The following is a 21,387-nucleotide window of genomic DNA, read 5'->3' as shown; positions in this document are numbered from 1 at the left end:
GTATTGAGATTTTATGTCTTGGCTTTAGAGTACAATAATTTACCTCCGATTGACAATGCAAGCCGAGGTGTGCTGCAGCATATGTCCTGTCACAGTGACAACACCAAATGCATTGTCATCTACTTAAGCTGCTTTGCTCCCCACAGCCAGTTGAACTCCTGACTTTTGTGCAAGGGGCAGCAACAAATTACTTTGTGAAATGGCCATTACCAGTCTTAGACTCTTAGAGCACAGAAGGCACAGAGGGCAGCACGGTAGCATGGTGGTTAGCATAAATGCTTCACAGCTGCAGGGTCCCAGGTTCGATTCCCGGCTGGGTCACTGTCTGTGTGGAGTCTGCACGTCCTCCCCGTGTGTGCGTGGGTTTCCTCCGGGTGCTCCGGTTTCCTCCCACAGTCCAAAGATGTGCGGGTTAGGTGGATTGGCTATGCTAAATTGCCCTTAGTGTCCTAAAGAATAAGGTTAATGGGGGGGGGGGTTGTTGGGTTACTGGTATAGGGTGGATACGTTGACTTGAGTAGGGTGATCATTGCTCGGCACAACATCGAGGGCCGAAGGGCCTGTTCTGTGCTGTACTGTTCTATGTTCTAAGGAGACCATTCAGCCCATAATGCCTGTGCCAAATCTTTGAAAGATCTATCCAATTAGTCGCACTCCGCTCCCCTCTCCCAGAGCCCTGCAAAGCAAGCATTTTTGTTTTACCAAGATAGATTAAAATAGCTGGGCTCTGTAATTTACACTTAGGGATGTTGAGTGAAAGATGATAAATAGTGATAAAATGATGATTACATTCAGAGTTCAGTTTGTTCCAATTAAACAGGTTAGGGAGGACTAGGGGATCACAATATTAAGTTATATAGAGCCAGACATAGGTTAGATCAGGAAGTGATTCTTTTCCCAGAAAATGGTACTTCCCTGGAACTGGCTGTGGGTTATGCGGTGAATGCTGATTTGCTGAATTATTTTAAGTAAAAGCAGGCCCAACAATAGACATCACTGCTTACAAAGGATAGCTACTACAAGGAATCATCAAGACCAGAGTGATCTGGTCAAGGGTCCATTGCCTCTGGCAGGTCAGAGAGGATTTTCTCAGGTTCCAAACCCGCCACATCCCATACACTGCAGCAAATTGTCCTGGCTTTTTAACCTGTATTTCTGCCTTTCCAAAGAGATTGCTTGCCTTGGGCTGGGCTGGGGGGTGTACATACTGTGTGATACATCAGGTATCATTGTGTGGAGCACACTGGATGTAACTGAACATCTTTCACTGTTCATATGTTATACGTATTTATCCAATTATCCTTTGAAAATTACTATTAAATCTGCTTCCATCCCTGTTTAAGCAATGCTTTCCAAATCATAAAAACCCACTACCAGTGTGAACAGTTTCTCCGTATTTACTTTATCAAAACCCCTATTAAATCTCCTCTTAACTTTCTTTGTTCCAAAGGAAAATAATCTCAATTTCTCCAATCCTCATTTCCCTCATTCCTAGTGCCCTTCTACTAAATCTCTGCACCTTTCCGAGGTATTCACATCCTTCCTAAAGTGTGACACCCAGGATTGGACACAATACTCCAGCTGAGGCCTAACCAGTATTTCAGAAAGGTTTAGATTAATGTCCTTAGTCTTGTACTTTGTCTCCCTATTCACCTTTTTAAACTGGCTTCCCAACCTGTCCTGCCACCTTGTCACCAGTCAGTAGATCAGGGCTTGGGCCAACAATCTGTTCTGAGTGCCCTCCAGGAGCCGGCAGGTATCAGGAGCTGATTTGACTGGCAGGGTAATGCCTCAGACTCCACATTAGACTGAGGATTGAACTTTCAACAGATCCCAGCGAGCACTACTTGAAAACTGCAGCGAGATGGAATGTTGCCAACCTGTGGTTCTGTAACCCCCCCTCCCAAGTCATTGAGTCGAGAATCTACCTCAGAAAGATTTGAATTGAATAAGAAACTTCATGGTCTGTTACAGGGGCTGTCACAGCTCACCCCCACCTCTGCTCCACCCCCAATCTATAGAAGAGTAAAAAAAGAATAAAACCAGACAGACCATCCAGAATGGACGTAGGGATCAGAAAGGACAACGGCACACCCAGCCCTGGCGACCCTGCAGGGTCTTCCTTACTAATATCTCGGGGCTTGTGCGAAAATTGGAAGAGTTTTACATAGAACATACATTGCAGAAGGAGGCAATTCGGCCCATCGAGTCTGCACCGACCCACTTAAGCCCTCACTTCCACTCTATCCCCGTAACCCAATAACCCCTCCTAACCTTTTTGGACACTAAGGGCAATTTATCATGGCCAATCCACCTAATCTGCACATCTTTGGACCGTGGGAGGAAACTGGAGCACCCGGAGGAAACCCATGCACACATGGGGAGAACGTGCAGACAGTGACCCAAACCGGGAATCGAACCTGGGACCCTGGCGCTGTGAAGCCACAGTGCTATCCACTTGTGCTACCCTAACTACAGAGTATTCAAGCAACAGTCTGATGTAGTCATACTCAGAGAATCATACTCAGCAGACAATGTCCCACACTCCTCCATCATCATCCCTGGACAGACCCGCCAGAGTTGGCTGCACAGTGGTATACAGTTGAGAGGGTGTTACTCTGGGTGTCCCCAACATTTACTCAGAGCCACACAAAGTCTCATAGCATCAGATCAAACATGGCAAAGGAATCCTCCTGCTACCTATTACCCCCCCCCCCCCCCCCCCCCCCCCCCCCCCTAGCTGATGAATGAGTCCTCCTCCATGTTGAACACCATTTGGAAGAAGGACTGAAAGTGGCAGGGACGCAAAGTGTACAGTGGGTGGGGGCTTCAATGTCCATCACCAAGAGTGGCTCCATAGCACCACTACAGGCTGAGCTGATTAAGTCCTAAAGGGCATATCCACCACACTGGGCTTGCAGAAAGTGGTGAGGGAACCAGCAAGAGGTAAAAGCCTACTTGACCTTGTACTGGCCTACCTACCTGTCATGGATACATCAGTCCATGGCTATTGTGGACAACGTCATGCTAAATGAAATAGACTTCTAACAGATCTAACAACTGAATTTAAAAGGTCTCCCATTTAAGGAGATTAAGTGAACTTTTTTCTCTCAGTGTTGTATGTGGGATGCTCTTTCTCTAAAAGCAGGGAAGGCTGGGTCATTGAATAATCTCAAGGCAGAGTTAGTAGATTGTTGATGGACAAGGGAGTCAAGGATTATAGGAGGAAAGCGGAGTCGAGACCTCAACCAGTTCAGCCATGATCTTATCAAATGGCACAACATGCTTGATGAGCCATGTGTGCTCCTAAGTTCTATGTTCCTATTAACACAAAGCTGAGCACTCATGAAGTAATGTGGGCTATCAGCAGCAACAGAATTGTATTCAGCCACGGTCTGTAACTTCATGGCTTGGTATATCCCTTACCCCAACATTACCACCAAAACAAGAGATCAACCCTGGCTCAATTGAAGTGGAGGAGTGTATGCCAGGAGCAGAACCAGACAGACCAAAAAACATGGTGCCAACCTGGTGAAGCTGCAACACAAACTGCATGTATGCTAAACAATGGAAGCAATCTCACAACCAATGGATCAAATCAAAGCTCAGGAAGCTCCTGGAACTCTCTCCTTAACAGCACCGTGGGTGTACCTACATCACATGGACTGCAGTAGTTCAAGAAAGTACCTCACCACCACCTGGAAGGATAAGCATTAATGTTCACATCCCGTGAACAAAAAAGATGTCCCAGACCCCCAGGCCCTGCCCCATTTCAGGACTTGTTTTCCATTAGAAAGGAGAACTTCTTGAGGTTTCATATTTTTTGCTCTATTTCATTAGAATACAAATCATTTCATACAATTACAAACTATGCTGGAGTAAAATACAGCCAGAATCTAGTTTTTAAAATGGTCAACTAGCTTGTGGACATCTTTGAGATGAACTTAAATGGAGACTGCTCACCTGAGGAAGATGCTGGAGAGCTGACAAAACAAACACATTGGAACCATCTCCCAGCAGGAGTTACGGTTTTCAGGGCAGAAGGGGAGAAAATTAAGATTCCTCTGGTTGTTTTTTCGGTGTCAGCCATGGCTGAGCGCATCTCAATCAGAAGACCCGCCCCGCTCCCTCACGACCTCCACCCTGTGGCTCCCTCCTGCCATTACTCATCTGTGGGTTGAAGTTCCACGACAGAGAGTTCAGCACACAATCCAGAGCGATACTTCCAGTGCAGTACTGAGGAAAATCCACCCTGCCAGAACTTCTGCCTTTTGGATGACATAAACTGAATCCCCATCTTCCGCCGCATGTGGATGTAAAAGATCGTACAGCATTGCTTCAAAAGAAGAAATAGGGAGTTCCCGCTGGGGTCCTGGCCAATATTTATCCTTCTAGCAACAATGTTTTTTTTAAAAATAAATTTAGATTACCCAATTATTTTTTCCAATTAAGGGGCAATTTAGCGTGGCCAATCCACCTACTCTGCACATTTTTTTGGGTTGTGGGGGCGAAACCCACGCAGACACGGGGAGAATGTGCAAACTCCACACGTACAGTGACCCAGAGCCGGGATCGAACCTGGGACCTCAACGCCGTGAGGCGGTTGTGCTAACCACTAGGCCACCGTGCTGCCCTCTAGCAACAATGTTAACCAGATTATCTGATCATTATCTCATTGGTCTCTGTGGGATCTTGCTGTGCACAAATTAGCTGCTGCATTTCCTAAATTACAACGTGACTACATTTCAAAAGAACTTTATTGGTTGGAAAGTGCTTTGGGACGTCAGAGTTGTGAAAGGTGCTGTCGAATTACAAGTCCTTCTTTCTCAGGTGAAGCAACAGATTGGCAAGACCTCCCTCCGTTCTGAACAGATATCCCCTGTGGAATCACAAACAAGTTCTCTCGGAATTCATTTACAATTTTACTGGAAATAGCCAACCTGGCAAACACTTAACCACAGATAATTGAGCAGAGAAATTCTTGGCCCTTGACCAGTTTAATTTTTAAAAGGTAAAAATAGTGCATGAGGTAATAAGAGTGAGCTACATCGGGGAAGGTTGAAGGATTAAAAACCTTTGCATTTACTGCGCAGGATGTGCCTCATCCATGTCTTCATTAGCTCTCATGTTGATGGGTGCAATTTAATGGGGGGGGTCTCTCGTTCATAGGCACTCAGTGCCTGATTGAAGGACCCAACATCAGGAAGGGCGAGGGATATACACCCCTGCCCCTTGACATCGATCCCATGACCCCCACCCACTCTTGCCATCACTCCGATGTGGTCTGGGATCTATCCAGTAATGATACCAGGCCTCAGGGTGAGCTACAAGGAACACCCACTGCCCACCTGGAGGCTCTGTCATGCAAGTGCAGCTTCCAGCCTCCGATTGGCTCTTGCCGGGCGGGACTACCAGTATCCTTGATCCCTCAGAAGCCTAGCATTATCTAGCGGCGCTTTATATGAGGGCCTTACCTCAAAAAGGTGATGTGGAGATCTTGCCAGTTCTGCAGATAGCTGAACACCTGTCACCTCCAGATGCCACCTGCCTTTTCCAATGCTCTCCTGACTGGTAAACATCAGCTTTTCCAAAACTTTGCTGCTCCTCTCCTAACTCACACCACGTCCTGTTCATCCATCTGTGCTTGTCTACTTATACTAGCTTGGGGTTAAGCAACAGCGTGATTTTAAAAATTCTGATCCTGATTTTCAAATCTCTCCATGGCTTTTCTAATCCCTGTGATCTACTCCAGAGCCACAACCCTCTGTGGAATCTGTGTTCCTTTCACTCTGGCTTCTTGAGAAACCCTGATTTGAATCAATCGGTCATTGGTAGCCATGCTTTCAGTTGTCTTGGCTCTCAGCTCTGCATCTCTGTGTCCTTCTTTAAGCTGTTCCATAAAACCAGTCTTATGACAGGTTATTGGCCACTTGCTGTAATGTCTCATTAGCTGGCTCGGTATTGAATTTTGTTTGATGGCTCCTGTGAAGCAACTTGAACATTTTTGCTGCTTCGTCCTCTATAAATGTAAATTTTTGTGGTGCCTCGTGCTAGCATTGATTTTTTTTTTTTTAATTTAGAGTACCTAATTTTTTGCCAATTAATGGGCAATTTAGCGTGGCCAATCCACCGAGCCTGCACATGAAAAAAAGGAAAATCGCTTATTGTCATGAGTAGGCTTCAATGAAGTTACTGTGAAAAGCCCCTTGTCGCCACATTCCGGCGCCTGTCCGGGGAGGTTGTGGGGGTGAAACCCATGCAGACACGGGGAGAATGTGCAAACTCCACACGGACAGTGACCCGGGGCTGGGATCGAACCCGGGTCCTCAGTGCTGTGAGGAAGCAGTGCTAACCACTGCATCACTGTACCGCCCTTGCTAGCACTGACTGACACAATTCAGAAGAAAACGTCTCTGACTAACAGGAGCATCATGATAATGACCAGATAATTTGTTTTAGTGATGTCGGTTTAGGGATACATATTGGCCAGAGCACCAGGGAGAAGTCTCCTAGTCTCCTCTTAAACAACACCATGGTATCTTGTACATCTGCCTGGGAGAACCAATACTGCCTCAGTTTAATGCCTCATCTAAATACCGGCACCTCCGACAGTATATCACTCCCTCAATATCACTCCCTGGTGTGTGCTCTAGTTGTCTGGAGTGCGAGTTGACCACAATATTCGAAGTAACAGACTGACTAAGAGTTTAGAGTCACAAAGGACACTGCTGTTGGGAGGTTGCAGTTTTTCTTTATACACGGGATAAGCTGTGGTTACTGACCTTGGGGTGTATGTTGAAGTATTTGTTGCTCTCAAAGTTTTTTCTTTCGTTTTCTGCATAATAGAGCAAAAAACTGTCCTTGATGAGAAAGAATCTGGAAAAGAGAAACAGATTCAGTGTGCCAGGTCACTCAGAGACAATATCACACTGTATCAAGCTAAACTAAACAGAGTCTCAATGACACTTAAACAATAACTAATTGTGTTCAAACGCATGATATCCCAACTGAAATTCTGTCTATGTTAGATTGAATACAATTAAACACATGAGGATCAAATCCACTGGTATCAGTAAGAAAACACAAAACAGAATTCCAATGCGCCTCAGGAAAGATACTGAAATGAAATGAAATGAAAATCGCTTATTGTCACAAGTAGGCTTCAATGAAGTTACTGTGAAAAGCCCCTAGTCGCCACATTCCGGCGCCTGTCCGGGGAGGCTGGGCGCGATCTACTGCCGCGTTGCACTGGCCATGGATCCGAGCGAGCCGGTTACGAGTCCTAAGTCGGGAACTGAGCCAGGCACCGATCGGTTTCCGATCTAACTGGCCCACTCCCATTGGCGCGATCCGGTTCCAGCCGTGGCTTGGCTGGAAACCAATAATCACCAGTTATGGCCAATCTCCATTCCATTAATGGGAAAGGCCCCCTATGTAACGGTCTCCCCTCATCTAACCGGCTCCCCAGTGAGCGGTCATGCAGGAGCCGATTAGCACGGGTCCACACAAATGGGTCTCCCCGGCCATTGGAGGCCCCTCGATGATCAGGGTTAGGGCAGGGTGCTCCCCTGACCCTCCCACTGGATTGTGAGCACCTTGTCACTTCCAGGATGGCACCTTGCCCAGGTGGTACCGCAAAACCAGTAAGAGCACTCCCAGAATGCCAGGTGGCAGTGCCAGAGTGCCTGGGTGGCACTGCTAAGGGTCAGGGCCTAGGGGGCCATGCCCATGGAAGGAGGGTGGTATAAAGGGTGAGGGGTGTAGGGTGGGTATGAAGGGGTATCTGAAGATTTGGGGGGGTGAAGGGTGGTGTGGGGTGGCCCGAAAGGGGGTGTGGCAAGTCCTGGAAAAGGGAAACCCTCAGCGACCACAGATAGGGGTCCCATCACTTGATAGGATTATGGGGCAATACCCATGTGCGTGGGGGGGGGGGGAATTCCCCATGGGTGGGGTGTGTGGGGGACCCACAAGTCCACGTAGAGATCAGAGCACTCTTTCAAAATGATGGCACGATCTTGGAGAAGTCAGTTGAGTCAGCTAGTTCAGCTCCCCAGCGATGAAACTAATTCTGGGTATGATTTAATGGTGGTGTTCTGCTTAAGTGATGAGGCCGTGAAATTGTGGGAGAGGCCAAAACTAAGAACCGCGCGGGGTGCCAATCTGTTTGCTATCTAACCCGCCCCCATTGGCAGAGTCAGGATCCCGCCAAAGCCTGACGAGAAACCAATACTCAGCACTTAAGCCAAATCTCTAGGCAATTAACGTGAGCGACCCCCTCTCTGACGGCCTCCCCAGTAAGGTCACGCGGGCGCTGCTTAGTACATCTTTTTAAAACATGAAGCTGACGGAAGGACTGCTGTGGGGTCCCGAGGAGGTGAGTAGCCATCTTCAAACCCAGGCAATGAGCCCGAGAGCACTAGGATTGTTGCCCCGGTGCTATGAGAGTGTTTGGGTTCGCCCCGTGGGGGCCAGTGTAAGTCGGGACGGGTCGCTAATGGTGTGTGTGTGTGTGTGTGTGTGTGTGTGTGTGGTGGTGGGGGGGGGGGGGGGGGGGGGGGGGGGGGGGGGGGGGGGGGGGGGGGGGGGGGGGGGGGGGGGCGGGGGCAGAGCAGGCAGGTTGGCGGCCTATGGCTTGGGCTGGGGAGAGGGCAGGGAGATGGGTGTCTCAGCACCTGCATGCCACCATACCAACTTCTGGATCATGTGTACCCATTCTGGGGGCAACCCCAGCCCCTGCCTACCTGCCCCACGACCACCCATAACTCCGACTGACCATGGAGGCCTCTAGCCACGCGGCTGAAGGCTATTGCTAATTGGGAATTGACAATCGCCGTTAAGTGAGCACTTCACACATCCCAAGCAGATCCTCATGAGTAGGCATGCCATGTAGCATAAAAGCATGAAACCAAAAGAGAAAATGCTGGAAAATCTGAACAGGTCTGGCAGCATCTGTAGGGAGAGCAAAGGGCTAACATTTCAAGTCCAGATGACCCTTTGCCAAAGCTGTCAAATACCATGGAGCACATGGGGGGTATTTCCTAGCATCCCAATTAGACCGTGATGCCAGGACATTTAACACTGCAGGAGACATTACCTAGGTCACAGTGGCCAACATCTGAACAGCCAGGGGCTGGGCCCTAGCACCGGGGACATCACTGGTGTGTGCACCGGCCTGGGACCCTGGTTGTCAGTCACTCACCCACTCCAACTCCGTACAGATATTACATGGTATGGACAATATCTTGGACCCCATGGAAGCTGTCCTCGCTGGAGGAGGCGGGGGCTGCAGCATCGAGAAAGGCTTGAGGCAGCGGCCCATGTGCAGGGCCTCCACAGTCTGAGGACCCGGCTGCCCATCAGGCCAGGGAGGCCCAAGGTATACCAGTGTCGCTGGTCTTTCGAACAGATGACGGACAGCGTGTGCCACAGGAGGCTCCACCTCAACATGGAGATAGTGTGGCACCTGTGCCTTGTCCTTTCGGATTTGGCAACACGTGGTGGAGGAGGAGGATACCCACTCCCGGTGACCGCACATTGGAAGGTTCCTGTTCGGGAATGGCATTTTCGGGGTTTAACGCACGGTCCCACGGGTAACAGAGGCGGCAAAAGCAGGGCGAAGGCACAGTTAAGGGAAATATTGAAAATAAGTTAAAAAAACAGCCATGAAAAAAGCAGCTGAAAGTCCGTCGGGGAGTGGAAAGGTCACCGCGGGGACGGCAAGAAAAGCAGAGGTTGGGGCACCAGGGGAGGCCGCATTGCCCACGGCTGAATAAATGATTACGGTGATGGCCACGGAACTCGAAAGGCAGTTCACGAAACACATGGAGGCGATGAGGAAGGAGATGGGGGCGGTATTGAAAGTGCAGGTGGAGAAGGCCATTGCCCCGGTGAGGGCGGCGGTATTGAACACAGTGGCGGAGGTACGGGAGTAAGGAGAGGCGCTGAAAGAAGTGGAAGAGACATTGCTACAGCACAGCGATCAACTTGCCTCGATGGGGAAGGAGATGTGGAAGGTGATAGAGATCATCGAGGGTCTGCGAGCCAAAATGGACGACTTGGAAAACAGATCCAGCCGACAGAAGCGGAGGATTGTGGGTCTGTCTGAAGGAGTAGAAGGCCCGAAGCCAACTGAGTATTTTGCCACGATGCTGGCAAAGCTATTGGGGGAAGGGGAATGACCCATCCCGATATGAACTGGATCGGGCTCATCGGTCGTGGAGGCCTGTACCAAAGGAGAGTGAGCCGCCAAGGGTAGTGACTCTGTTTTTGTAGGTACAGTGTGAAGGAGAGGTCCTGTGCTGGGCAAAGCAGAAGCGGGCGGTGCAGTGGGCTGGAGCTGGAATACGTATATATCAGGACTTTATGGTGGAGCTGGCAAGGAAGCGGGCTGCCTTCAGCCAGGTGCGGTACGGTGCAGCATAGTATACCCAGCTAAGTTGGGCATTGAATGTTAGGAGGAGGGGGGGTGGACCCTATAGTTCAATGGTGACCATAGGCGATTCGTGATTCCTTTTTCTTTTTTTTCTTTTGTTTTTCCCACCGTGAAAGGGTTTGTTTTATTTGATGCTTATATTGTCAGGTGGGCCATTGTTTGGGGTGGTGGGAGGATGGGATCATTGTTGTTGATAAGGGATTTGACTCTGTATTTGGTACCGTTTACTGGTTGTTGGTGGGATGTAAATCCTGAAGAAAATGTGAAAATGGAGAATAAAAATAGTTTACAAAAAAAATCACCGCAGCCTTGGATTTCTATGCCTCAGGATCATTCCAGGGTGCGAGCAGGGATTTGTGTGGCATCTCACAAGATACAGCCCACAAGTGCATCCATGAGGTCACGGGTTCCCTGTTTGCCCGAGTAGCAAACTATATAAACTTTGATGTGGACTAAGCCCAACAGTCTGCCCAGGTTGCTGATTTCTCGGCCTTCGATGGGATGCCCCTTGTCCAGGGGCTAATAGTTGGCACGCATATCGCCTTGCGCTCACCGGGGCTGTCAGAGAGTGCCCTACTTCAACAGGAAGTTTACTCCCTAGACATCCAGCTCGTGTGCGACCACCACATGCATAATGATGCCAGAATGGAGGCTGGTGACCAATGCGGAGACCCAGTACAACGAGGCCCAAGCAAACACCTGGTCTGTCATTGAGCTGTGCATCGGGCTCCTCAAGATGCGGGTTCGATGCTCGACCGCTCCGGTGGAGCACTCCAGTACACCCCCCAGAGGGTCGCCCACTTTGTGGTGGTCTACTGTGTTTTCCACAACATGTGTCCACCTCCGAAAGGAGGACGAATACGAGGAGGCGCCAGACCTGGAGGGGCTGGAGGACGACGCTGGGGAGGAACTGCAGGACCAGCCAAAGGATGGAGTACAGGCAGCAGCGACGGGGGTCCAGCAAGCCTGGACATAGGGCATGACCTCGTCCATCAGTCCCCCTCTCCCCAACTCTCCTTCAAGCTCGCTCCCCCATCTCTCAGTCTTCCCCCTCACCCATCGCCACCCCCCCCCCCCCCCCCCCCCCCCCCCCAACTCTTCACACAAATACTCCACCCTTCCAGGGTCTTTGAAAATTTCAAAGCAGAGATTAATATACTTGCCCAACAAAAATTAATCCAAATTTAAGCAACCAAATTGGCTCATCAGCCTTGCAAACTAGTAATCATGACAACCAAAAATCACGACAAACAGTTCTGATCGCGAGCTCTGATGAAAGGGCATCGACCTGAAACATTAATTCTGTTTCTCTCCCCACAGCGCGTCTGCCAAATTTGCAAAGTATTTTCTATTTATATTTCAGATTTCCCGTATCTGTACAGCTTTCCATTTCTGTCACTGCAGCTAGGCATCACTACAAGATGATCATTAAAGCCAATGATTTTTTTTTTCATTGTGCTTTGTCAGGATGTGAACATTGCAGATAAGACCAGCATCTATTGTCCATCCATAATTGCTCTTGAGAAGGTTATAGTGAGCTGCCTTCTTCAACCGCTGCAGTCCATGTGGTGTAGGTGCACGCACAGTGCTGTTAGGAAGGGAGTTCCAGGATTTAACTCCCATGACAGTGAAGGAACAGATGTCAGAGTATAAGTCAACCTTAGAAGCCTCGAAAAATCCTTCCAAATACGGGGGTCAACTGATATACCAAACATACCCTGGCATGGTTGTGGGTGGTCACCATCTTTTTTTGTCACCATACAGGGTTTGCTGTGTGTGGGCATGTCTTGAATTCCCACACATCTTTTCAACACAGCCAATATCACCTGTTGCACCCAGTTATCAGGTACCGGGAAGTGAAACATCCATTTGTGAAGCTGACTATGAGCTTGACGTGACTGACTTTTATGCCAAGTATATGCAAAAACAGGTTTTTGGGACGGTCGCCAGTAGGTTCAAGTTAGGATGGTATGTGCTTTGGAGGGAAACTTGCAGGTGGAGGTGTTCCTATGCAGCCCTTGTCCTTTTAGGTGGCTGAGATTGCAGATTTGGAAGGTGCTGTCAAATGAGCCTTGTTGAGTTGATACAGTGTATCTTGAAGGTGGTACACACCGCTGTCACTATGCACTGATTGTGGTGGAAGTGAACTTTTAAAGTGCCGGATGAGATGTCGATTAAGCAGGATGCTTTGTCCTGGATGGTGTCGGGTTGTTTGAGAGTTGTTGGTGCTGCACTCATCCAGACTTGTGCCTTTTAGATGGCAGGCAGGCTTTGGGGAGTTCACCACAAACGTTCCCAGTCTCTTACCTGCCCTTGTGGCCACAGCATTTATGTTGCGGGCCTAATTGCATTTCTGATCAATGATAACTCCAGAATACGAACATACGAGTTAAGAGTAGGAGTAGGCCACTCGGCCCTTCAAGCCTGTTCCACCATTCAACATGATTATTGCTGATCTGACTGTAACCCCCCTGCCAAGTCCCGATAACCTTTCACATCCTTGTTTATCAAGAACGTACCTAACTTTCTTTGAAAACATTCAAAGACTCTGCTTCCACTGCCTTTTGAGGAAGAGATTCACAACCTTCAGGAAAAAATTCTCAACTCTGTCTTAAATGGGAAACGCCTTATTTTTAAACAGTGACCCCCAATTCTAGATTCTCCCACAGGAGGAAACAGCTTTTCCACATCCACCCTGTCAAGACCCCTCAGGATCTTGTTTGTTTCAATCAAGTCCCCTCTTCCTCTTTTAAACTTCCGCGAGTACAAGCCTAGCCTGTCTTACCTTTCCTCATAAGCCAACCTATCTATTCCAGGTATTAGTCTGATAAACCTTCGCTGAACTGCTTCCAACGTATTTACATCATTCCTTAGGTAAGGGGTCCCATACTGTACACAAAAGTCCAACTGTGGTCTCACCAATGCCCTGTACAACTGAAGCAAAACCTCCCTACTTTTGTATTCCATTCCCCTCGCAATAAACAATAACATTTGATTAGCTTTCTTAGTTACTTGCTGTATCTGCATACTAACCTTTTATGCTTCATGAACAAAGGCACCCAACTCCTTCTTAATGTCAGAGCTCTGCAATCTCTCACCATTTAGATAATATGCTTCCTGCCAAAATGGGTAATTTCACCGTTTCCCACATTATACTTCACCTGTCATGCCTTTACCCACTTACTTAATCTATCTATATCCCTTCCTAGCTTCCATATGTCCTCTTCACAGATTACTTTCTTCCTTTCTATCTTTGTATCATCAGCAAATTTAGCAAATATACCTTCAGTCCCTTCTTGCAAGTCATTTATATCAATGGTAAAAAGTTGAGGCCCCAGCACTGATCCCTGTGGCACACCATTTGTCACATCCTGCCAACCAGAAAAAGACCCATTTTTGCCAACTCTGTTTCCTGTTAGCCAACCAACCCTCTATCCATACCAATATATTTTCCCCTAAAACAGCAGCTTTTATTTTCGGCAATAACCTTTGATGTGGCGCCTTATCAAATACTTTCTGGAAATCTAAGTGCAGTACATCCATCTTTATCCATAGCGACTCCTTCAAAGAACTCCAATGAATTGGTTAAACATGGTTTCTGTTTCACAAAATCATGTTTAGTCGGCCTAATCATCTTGAATTTTTCTAAGAGCCCTGCCATAACAGTGTTAATAATAGCTTCCAACATTTTGCCTCTGTCAAGTGTTAACTACCTGGTCTGGAGTTTCCCTCTTTCAGTTCCTCTCCATTTTTAAATAAAGGAGTTACATTCATTATTTTCCAATTTAATGGAACCTTCTCCGAATCCAAGAAATTTAGAACATTAAAACCAATGCATGAACTATCTCACTAGCCACTTCTTTTGAAACTCTAGGTTGATGTCCAACAGGACCCAAGGATTTGTCGGCCCGCAGCTCCAACAATTTGTTCAATACCACTTCCCTCATGGTTGGTAATTTTCCTGAGTTCCTCCCTCCTTTCCAATTCCTGATTTACAGCTATTTGCGGAGCAGGTTACTTGTATCCTCTATAGCAAAATACCTGCGCAATTCAACCGCCATTTCCATATTTCCCATTATTAATTCCCCAGACTCACTTCCTATATGACCAACATTCACTTTAACTTTTTTCTGATTTATGCATCGAGAAACTTTTGCTATCTGTCTTCATATTTCTAGCTAACTTTGTCTCGTTCTCAAATTTTTCCCTCATTGATCTTCCTGGCATTCAGTATGTTGATTGTGGGAGATTCAATGACGGCAAAACCATTGAATGTCAGGAGGAAATGGTTGAATTTTTTTTTTTTTGCTGGTCTTGTTGGTCATTGCCTGGCACTTGTGTGGTGTGCATTTGCTTGTTACTTATGAGCCCAAAGCCAGAATGTTTTCCAGGTCATGCTCCATGTGGGCATGGACCGCTTCAGAATCTGAGGAGTTGTGAATGGCATTGAACGCTGTACAATCATCAGTGAACATCTTCACTTCTGACCTTATGATGGAGGGAAGGACTTTGATGAAGCAGCAGAAGATGGTTGAGCTGACGAGCTCCTGCTGTGATACTATAGGACTGAGATGTGCTGTTGATAACATTTCCATAATTTTGGTGATTATAGAGAGCAGACTGATGGGGTGGTTTTTGGCCAGGTTGGATTTGTCCTGCTTTTTGTGGACAGGATATACCACAGTAGGTATGTGCCAGCGCTGTAGCTGTACTGGAACAGCTTGGCTCAGAGTGCAGCTAGTCCTGGAGCACAAGTCTTCATTGCCAATGCTGAGCGTGTTGACAGCCTTTGCAGTATCCAATGTCCAGTCATTTTTTGATATCATGTGGAGTGAATCAAATTGGTTGAAGACTGACATCTGGGCACCTCTGGAGGAAGTGAAGATGGTTGCAGGTGCATCAGTCTTGTCTTTTACACTGACATGCTGGGCTCTGCCATCGTGAGGATGTTACAGCACTGTCACTGCAGCCAGGGTCACGATAACCAGTGATTTGTTATTATTATTCATTGGGAATTGCTAGCACGACCAGTATGTATTGCCCATCCTCAATTGCCCTTGAAAAGCTGGTGGTGAGCTGCCTTCTTGAGCTGCTGCAGTCCATATGGTGTAGGTACACCCACTGTGCTGTCAGGGAGGGAGTTCCAGGATTTTGTTCCAACAACAGTGAAGGAATGACGATATATTTCCTGATATATTTCCTTCACCTGAGGAAGGAGCAGTGCTCCGAAAGCTCGTGTTTGAAACAAACCTGTTGGACTTTAACCTGGTGTTGTAAGACTTCTTACGATATATTTCCAAGTCAGGAAGGTGAGTGACTTGGAGGGGAAATTGTAGGTGATGTTTTTTTCATACCTGCGGCCCTTTTCCCCCTAGGTGGTGGAGGCTGCATGTTTGGAAGGTGCTGTCGAAGGAGGCCACAGTGCATTCTGTACTGTTGCCACTGTGTGCTGGTGGTGGAGGAAGTGAATGTTTACAGTGATGGATGGAATTCCGATTAAGCGGGCTGCTTTGTCCTTGATGGTACTGAACCTTTTGAGTGTCGCTTGAGCTGCACTCATAATAATTATTGTGATAATCTTTATTGTCACAAGTAGGCTTGCATTAACAATGAAATTACTGTGAAAAGCCCCTAGTCGCCACATTCAGGTACCTGTTCGGGTACACAGAGGGAGAATTCAGAATGTCCAATTCACCTAACAGCATGTCTTTCAGGACTTGTGGGAGGAAACCGGAGCACCCGGAGGAAACCCACGCAGACATAGGGAGAATGTGCAGACGCCATACAGACAGTGAACCAAGCCGGGAATCAAACTTGGGGCTCTGCCGCTCTGAAGGGACAGTGCTAACCACTGTGCTACCGTGCTGATTTCTGCCTCGTAAAGGAAGTGGTGGGCAGGCTTTGGGGAATCACTGCAGAATTCCCAGCCTCTGACCTGCGTTGCAACCACAGTATATATGTGGCAGCTCATTGGTAAACCCTAGGATCTTGATGGGGGTGGGAACGGTGGTGCTTCAGCGACAGCAATACCTTGAATGTCAAGGGACCATGATTAGATTCTCTCTTGTTGGAGGTGATCATTGCCTGGCACTTGTGTGGTGCAAATGTTATTTGCCACTTGTCATCCCACTGGAATATACAAGATAATCAATCTCTTTCCCCTATAAACGATTGTTAAACCAACAGGGGAGGAATTCCATAGCGACTCAGTAAACACCCCCGTCTCTAATATGGGACTTCAACTCTCCAGAAGTTAAAATAGACAATTCAGTGCGTCATTTATACCTAGTACCCCCCAGCTGGACATATAGTCACATCAATCCACTGGCAACACCGCTCTTATTTTTTGTTTAGAAGGTGTCGTTTTAATTTGGCAATCATTATGTTTGAAAGAATGTTTGCAGGCGTTGGTTAAAACTGAGTCAGATTGTTGCATTTCAGCTTGCGACCGGATTCCTGCAGAATCAGCCCCCACATTCTCAGGCGCGCATCTCGGCTCGGACACCCCAGAGTGACTGAGCTGGTTGGACGTGGAGCCGCTGAAAAGTGGAGCTCAATCTCACCAAGTCGTCCCCCCCCCGCCCCCCCAAAAAAAAACATCGACCTGAAGATAGTTTACTTCAGCGAAAGGCTGGAAACATTCACGGCCAGAGAGCTGGCGCCCTGATGAGCTGATGGCAGCGATTTATTGACCTGGTCAATGTTCCTGACCAGGTCTCAGCCACACTGCATCCACTGGGCTGACAGGGAAACCCCTGGATTAAACAAAACAGCAGCCGGCACAGGTAAACAAAACCCCAACCACCGGACCAGATAAACAGCACGATGGAGAGACTCGGGAGGGGAAGGGTTGGAGGGAGAAGCAGAGATTACAACAACAACACCCAGAAAAAGATGAACTGACCTTTTGGACCATTTGGCTGACTGTCTGCCAAAGGGTCTCTTCCACAGGACCCCGTGCAGCTGCACCTTGGTGCTAATATCCAGCTTGTCTGCCTCGGTGTACTCGCTGAAGTAAGAAGGCAGGATAGCGGACGGTTTGGAACTGAACATAGCCGGGCTGCGGCGCGAAATGTGGAGAGTCAGTGCAGCTCCCGGGGAGGAGGAGGCGGGACTGAGACTCTCAGCGTGGACAGGAGGGAGGGGCACAGTGCTGCCCGACTGTTCCCCTCTTCACCGCGCCCTCGGTCCAACTCCAAACCCCACCACCACACACACACACTGCCTCTTACTGTGGATCCCGAGCGCCCGTTACTGAAATAGGTGAATACCATCGTCAGAGGAACAGCAGGAGGCCATTCAGCCCCTCCGGCCAGCACCACTCAATTATACTCTGCTACCCTTAATACCCCCTCACCCAGCTGAAACCTGTCCGTTTACATTTATTTTTAATTGACCAGGGGGGTGAATTTCCACATTTCCAACACCCTTTGTATTTCCTGAATTCACCCCTAACCAGACTAATTCTACTTTTTAAGATTATTTCCTCTTGCTGAACCCCTCCCCCCCCCCCTCCAGTAAATAGTTTCTCTTTATATCTGGAATCAAATTATTTCATCATCGCAAAGTTCTGAATTAGACCACCCCATAAATCTTGCACACTCAGAGGTTTTAACGCATTTTTCTCAACATATAACCATTTTAGCCCAGATATCATCAAATTCCATCAATTATTCTGTAATTAAATGGCTTGTTCCATGGACTAACACTGTCCTAACACTGGAAACATTGCTCACTCTCCTCTGTAGTGTGGGTTCACACTGTCCTAACACTGGACACACTGTGGTCACTCTCCTCTGTACTGTGGGTCTACTCTGTCCTAACACTGGACACACTGTGGTCACTCTCCTCTGTACTGGGGGGTCCACACTGTCCCAACATTGGACACACTGTGCTCACTCTCCTCTGCACTGTGGGTCTACAATGTCCTAACACTGGACACACTGTGCTCATTCTCCTCTGTACTGGGGGTCCACACTGTCCCAATACTGGACACACTGTGCTCACTCTCCTCTGTACTGGGGGTCTACAATGTCCTAACACTGGACACACTGTGGTCACTCTCCTCTGTACTGGGGGTCCACACTGTCCTAATACTGGACACACTGTGCTCACTCTCCTCTGTACTGAGGGTCTACAATGTCCTAACACTGGACACACTGTGCTAACTCTCATCTGTATTGAGGGTACACACTGTCCTAATACTGGGCACACTGTGCTCACTCTCCTCTGTACTAGGGGTATGCTCCGTCCTAACACTGGACACACTGTGGTCACTCTCCTCTGTACTGTGGGTCTATTCTGTCCTAACACTGGACACACTGTGGTCACTCTCCTCTGTACTGGGGGGTCCACACTGTCCCAACATTGGACACACTGTGCTCACTCTCCTCTGCACTGTGGGTCTACAATGTCCTAACACTGGACACACTGTGCTCACTCTCCTCTGTACTGGGGGTCCACACTGTCCCAATACTGGACACACTGTGCTCACTCTCCTCTGTACTGGGGGTCTACAATGTCCTAACACTGGACACACTGTGGTCACTCTCCTCTGTACTGGGGGTCCACACTGTCCTAATACTGGACACACTGTGCTCACTCTCCTCTGTACTGAGGGTCTATACTCTCCTAACACTGGACACACTGTGCTCACTCTCCTCTGACTTAGGGTCTACATTGTCCTAACACTGGACACACTGTGCTAACTCTCATCTGTATTGAGGGTACACACTGTCCTAATACTGGGCACACTGTGCTCACTCTCCTCTGTACTAGGGGTATGCTCCGTCCTAACACTGGACACACTGTGCTCACTCTCCTCTGTACTGTGGGTCTACTCTGTCCTAACACTGGACACACTGTTCTCACTCTCCTCTGTACTGGGGGTCCACACTGTCCCAACACTGGACACACTGTGCTCACTCTCCTCTGTACTGTGGGTCTACACTGTCCTAACACTGGACACACTGTGGTCACTCTCCTCTGTACTGTGGGTCTACACTGTCCTAACACTGGACACACTGTGCTCACTCTCCTCTGTATTGTGGGTCTACACTGTCCTAACACTGGACACACTGTGGTCACCCTCCTCTGTACTGGGGGTCTATATTGTCCTAACACTGGGCACACTGTGCTCACTCTCCTCTGTACTGGGGGTCTATATTGTCCTAACACTGGACACACTGTGCTCACTCTCCTCTGTACTGGGGTCCACGCTGTCCTAACTCTGGACACACTGTGGTCACTCTCCTCTGTACTGGGGGTCCACACTGTCCTAACACTGGACACACTGTGCTCACTCTCATCTGTACTGGGGGTCTATATTGTCCTAACACTGGACACACTGTGCTCACTCTCCTCTGTACTGGGGGTCCACACTGTCCTAACACTGGACACACTGTGCTCACTCTCCTCTGTACTGGGGGTCTATATTGTCCTAACACTGGACACACTGTGCTCACTCTCCTCTGTACTGGGGGTCTACATTGTCCTAACACTGGACACACTGTGCTCACTCTCCTCTGTACTGGGGGGTCCACACTGTCCCAACATTGGACACACTGTGCTCACTCTCCTCTGTACTGGGGTCCACGCTGTCCTAACTCTGGACACACTGTGCTCACTCTCCTCTGTACTGGGGGTCCACACTGTCCCAATACTGGACACACTGTGCTCACTCTCCTCTGCACTGTGGGTCTACAATGTCCTAACACTGGACACACTGTGCTCACTCTCCTCTGTACTGGGGGTCCACACTGTCCCAATACTGGACACACTGTGCTCACTCTCCTCTGTACTGAGGGTCTATACTCTCCTAACACTGGACACACTGTGCTCACTCTCCTCTGACTTAGGGTCTACATTGTCCTAACACTGGACACACTGTGCTAACTCTCATCTGTATTGAGGGTACACACTGTCCTAATACTGGGCACACTGTGCTCACTCTCCTCTGTACTAGGGGTATGCTCCGTCCTAACACTGGACACACTGTGCTCACTCTCCTCTGTACTGTGGGTCTACTCTGTCCTAACACTGGACACACTGTGCTCACTCTCCTCTGTACTGGGGGTCTACTCTGTCCTAACACTGGACACACTGTTCTCACTCTCCTCTGTACTGGGGGTCCACACTGTCCCAACACTGGACACACTGTGCTCACTCTCCTCTGTACTGTGGGTCTACACTGTCCTAACACTGGACACACTGTGGTCACTCTCCTCTGTACTGTGGGTCTACACTGTCCTAACACTGGACACACTGTGCTCACTCTCCTCTGTATTGTGGCTCTACACTGTCCTAACACTGGACACACTGTGGTCACCCTCCTCTGTACTGGGGGTCTATATTGTCCTAACACTGGGCACACTGTGCTCACTCCCCTCTGTACTGGGAGTCTATATTGTCCTAACACTGGACACACTGTGCTCACTCTCCTCTGTACTGGGGGTCTATATTGTCCTAACACTGGACACACTGTGCTCACTCTCCTCTGTACTGGGGTCCACGCTGTCCTAACTCTGGACACACTGTGCTCACTCTCCTCTGTACTGGAGGTCTACACTGTCCTAACACTGGACACACTGTGCTCACTCTCCTCTGCACTGTGGGTCTACACTGTCCTAACACTGGACACACTGTGCTCACTCTCCTCTGCACTGTGGGTCTACACTGTCCTAACACTGGACACACTGTGCTCACTCTCCTCTGTACTGGAGGTCTACACTGTCCTAACACTGGACACACTGTGCTCTCCTTTTTGCTTTTTAAAAGATAATTGAACAAAACAATCAAAAGGAAAGATATGAAATGCCATCAGCTTGAAAGGTTAGCTCGGTTTCTCTTTCCATGTTGCTGTCAGACCTGTTGAGTATTTTCAGGATTTTCTGTTTTTATTTGTTAAATAATTATCTGTTTACGGGATGACCCTAATTTCAGAGTTAACTTCTAAA

At 48.4% G+C, this 21,387-nt stretch overlaps 1 protein-coding gene across 1 annotated transcript; it reads right to left on the bottom strand.

The window, feature by feature from the left end:
• Nucleotides 1-4,760: 4,760 nt before the first annotated feature.
• Nucleotides 4,761-17,521, bottom strand: LOC119962383 (pleckstrin homology domain-containing family D member 1-like). The gene is made up of 3 exons (XM_038790345.1): nt 17,337-17,521; nt 6,783-6,876; nt 4,761-4,879 (listed from the first exon to the last, which is right to left on the bottom strand). Exons 1-3 carry the CDS (start codon nt 17,483-17,485, stop codon nt 4,784-4,786), a joined length of 339 nt encoding a protein of 112 aa, XP_038646273.1. The 5' UTR covers nt 17,486-17,521; the 3' UTR covers nt 4,761-4,783.
• Nucleotides 17,522-21,387: the final 3,866 nt, after the last annotated feature.

This window comes from Scyliorhinus canicula, chromosome 2 (assembly GCF_902713615.1).
Source record: "Scyliorhinus canicula chromosome 2, sScyCan1.1, whole genome shotgun sequence".
Lineage (NCBI taxonomy): Eukaryota > Metazoa > Chordata > Chondrichthyes > Carcharhiniformes > Scyliorhinidae > Scyliorhinus > Scyliorhinus canicula.
Note: the sequence above shows the minus strand (reverse complement) of the source record. Positions and strands in the feature narration are given on the sequence as shown.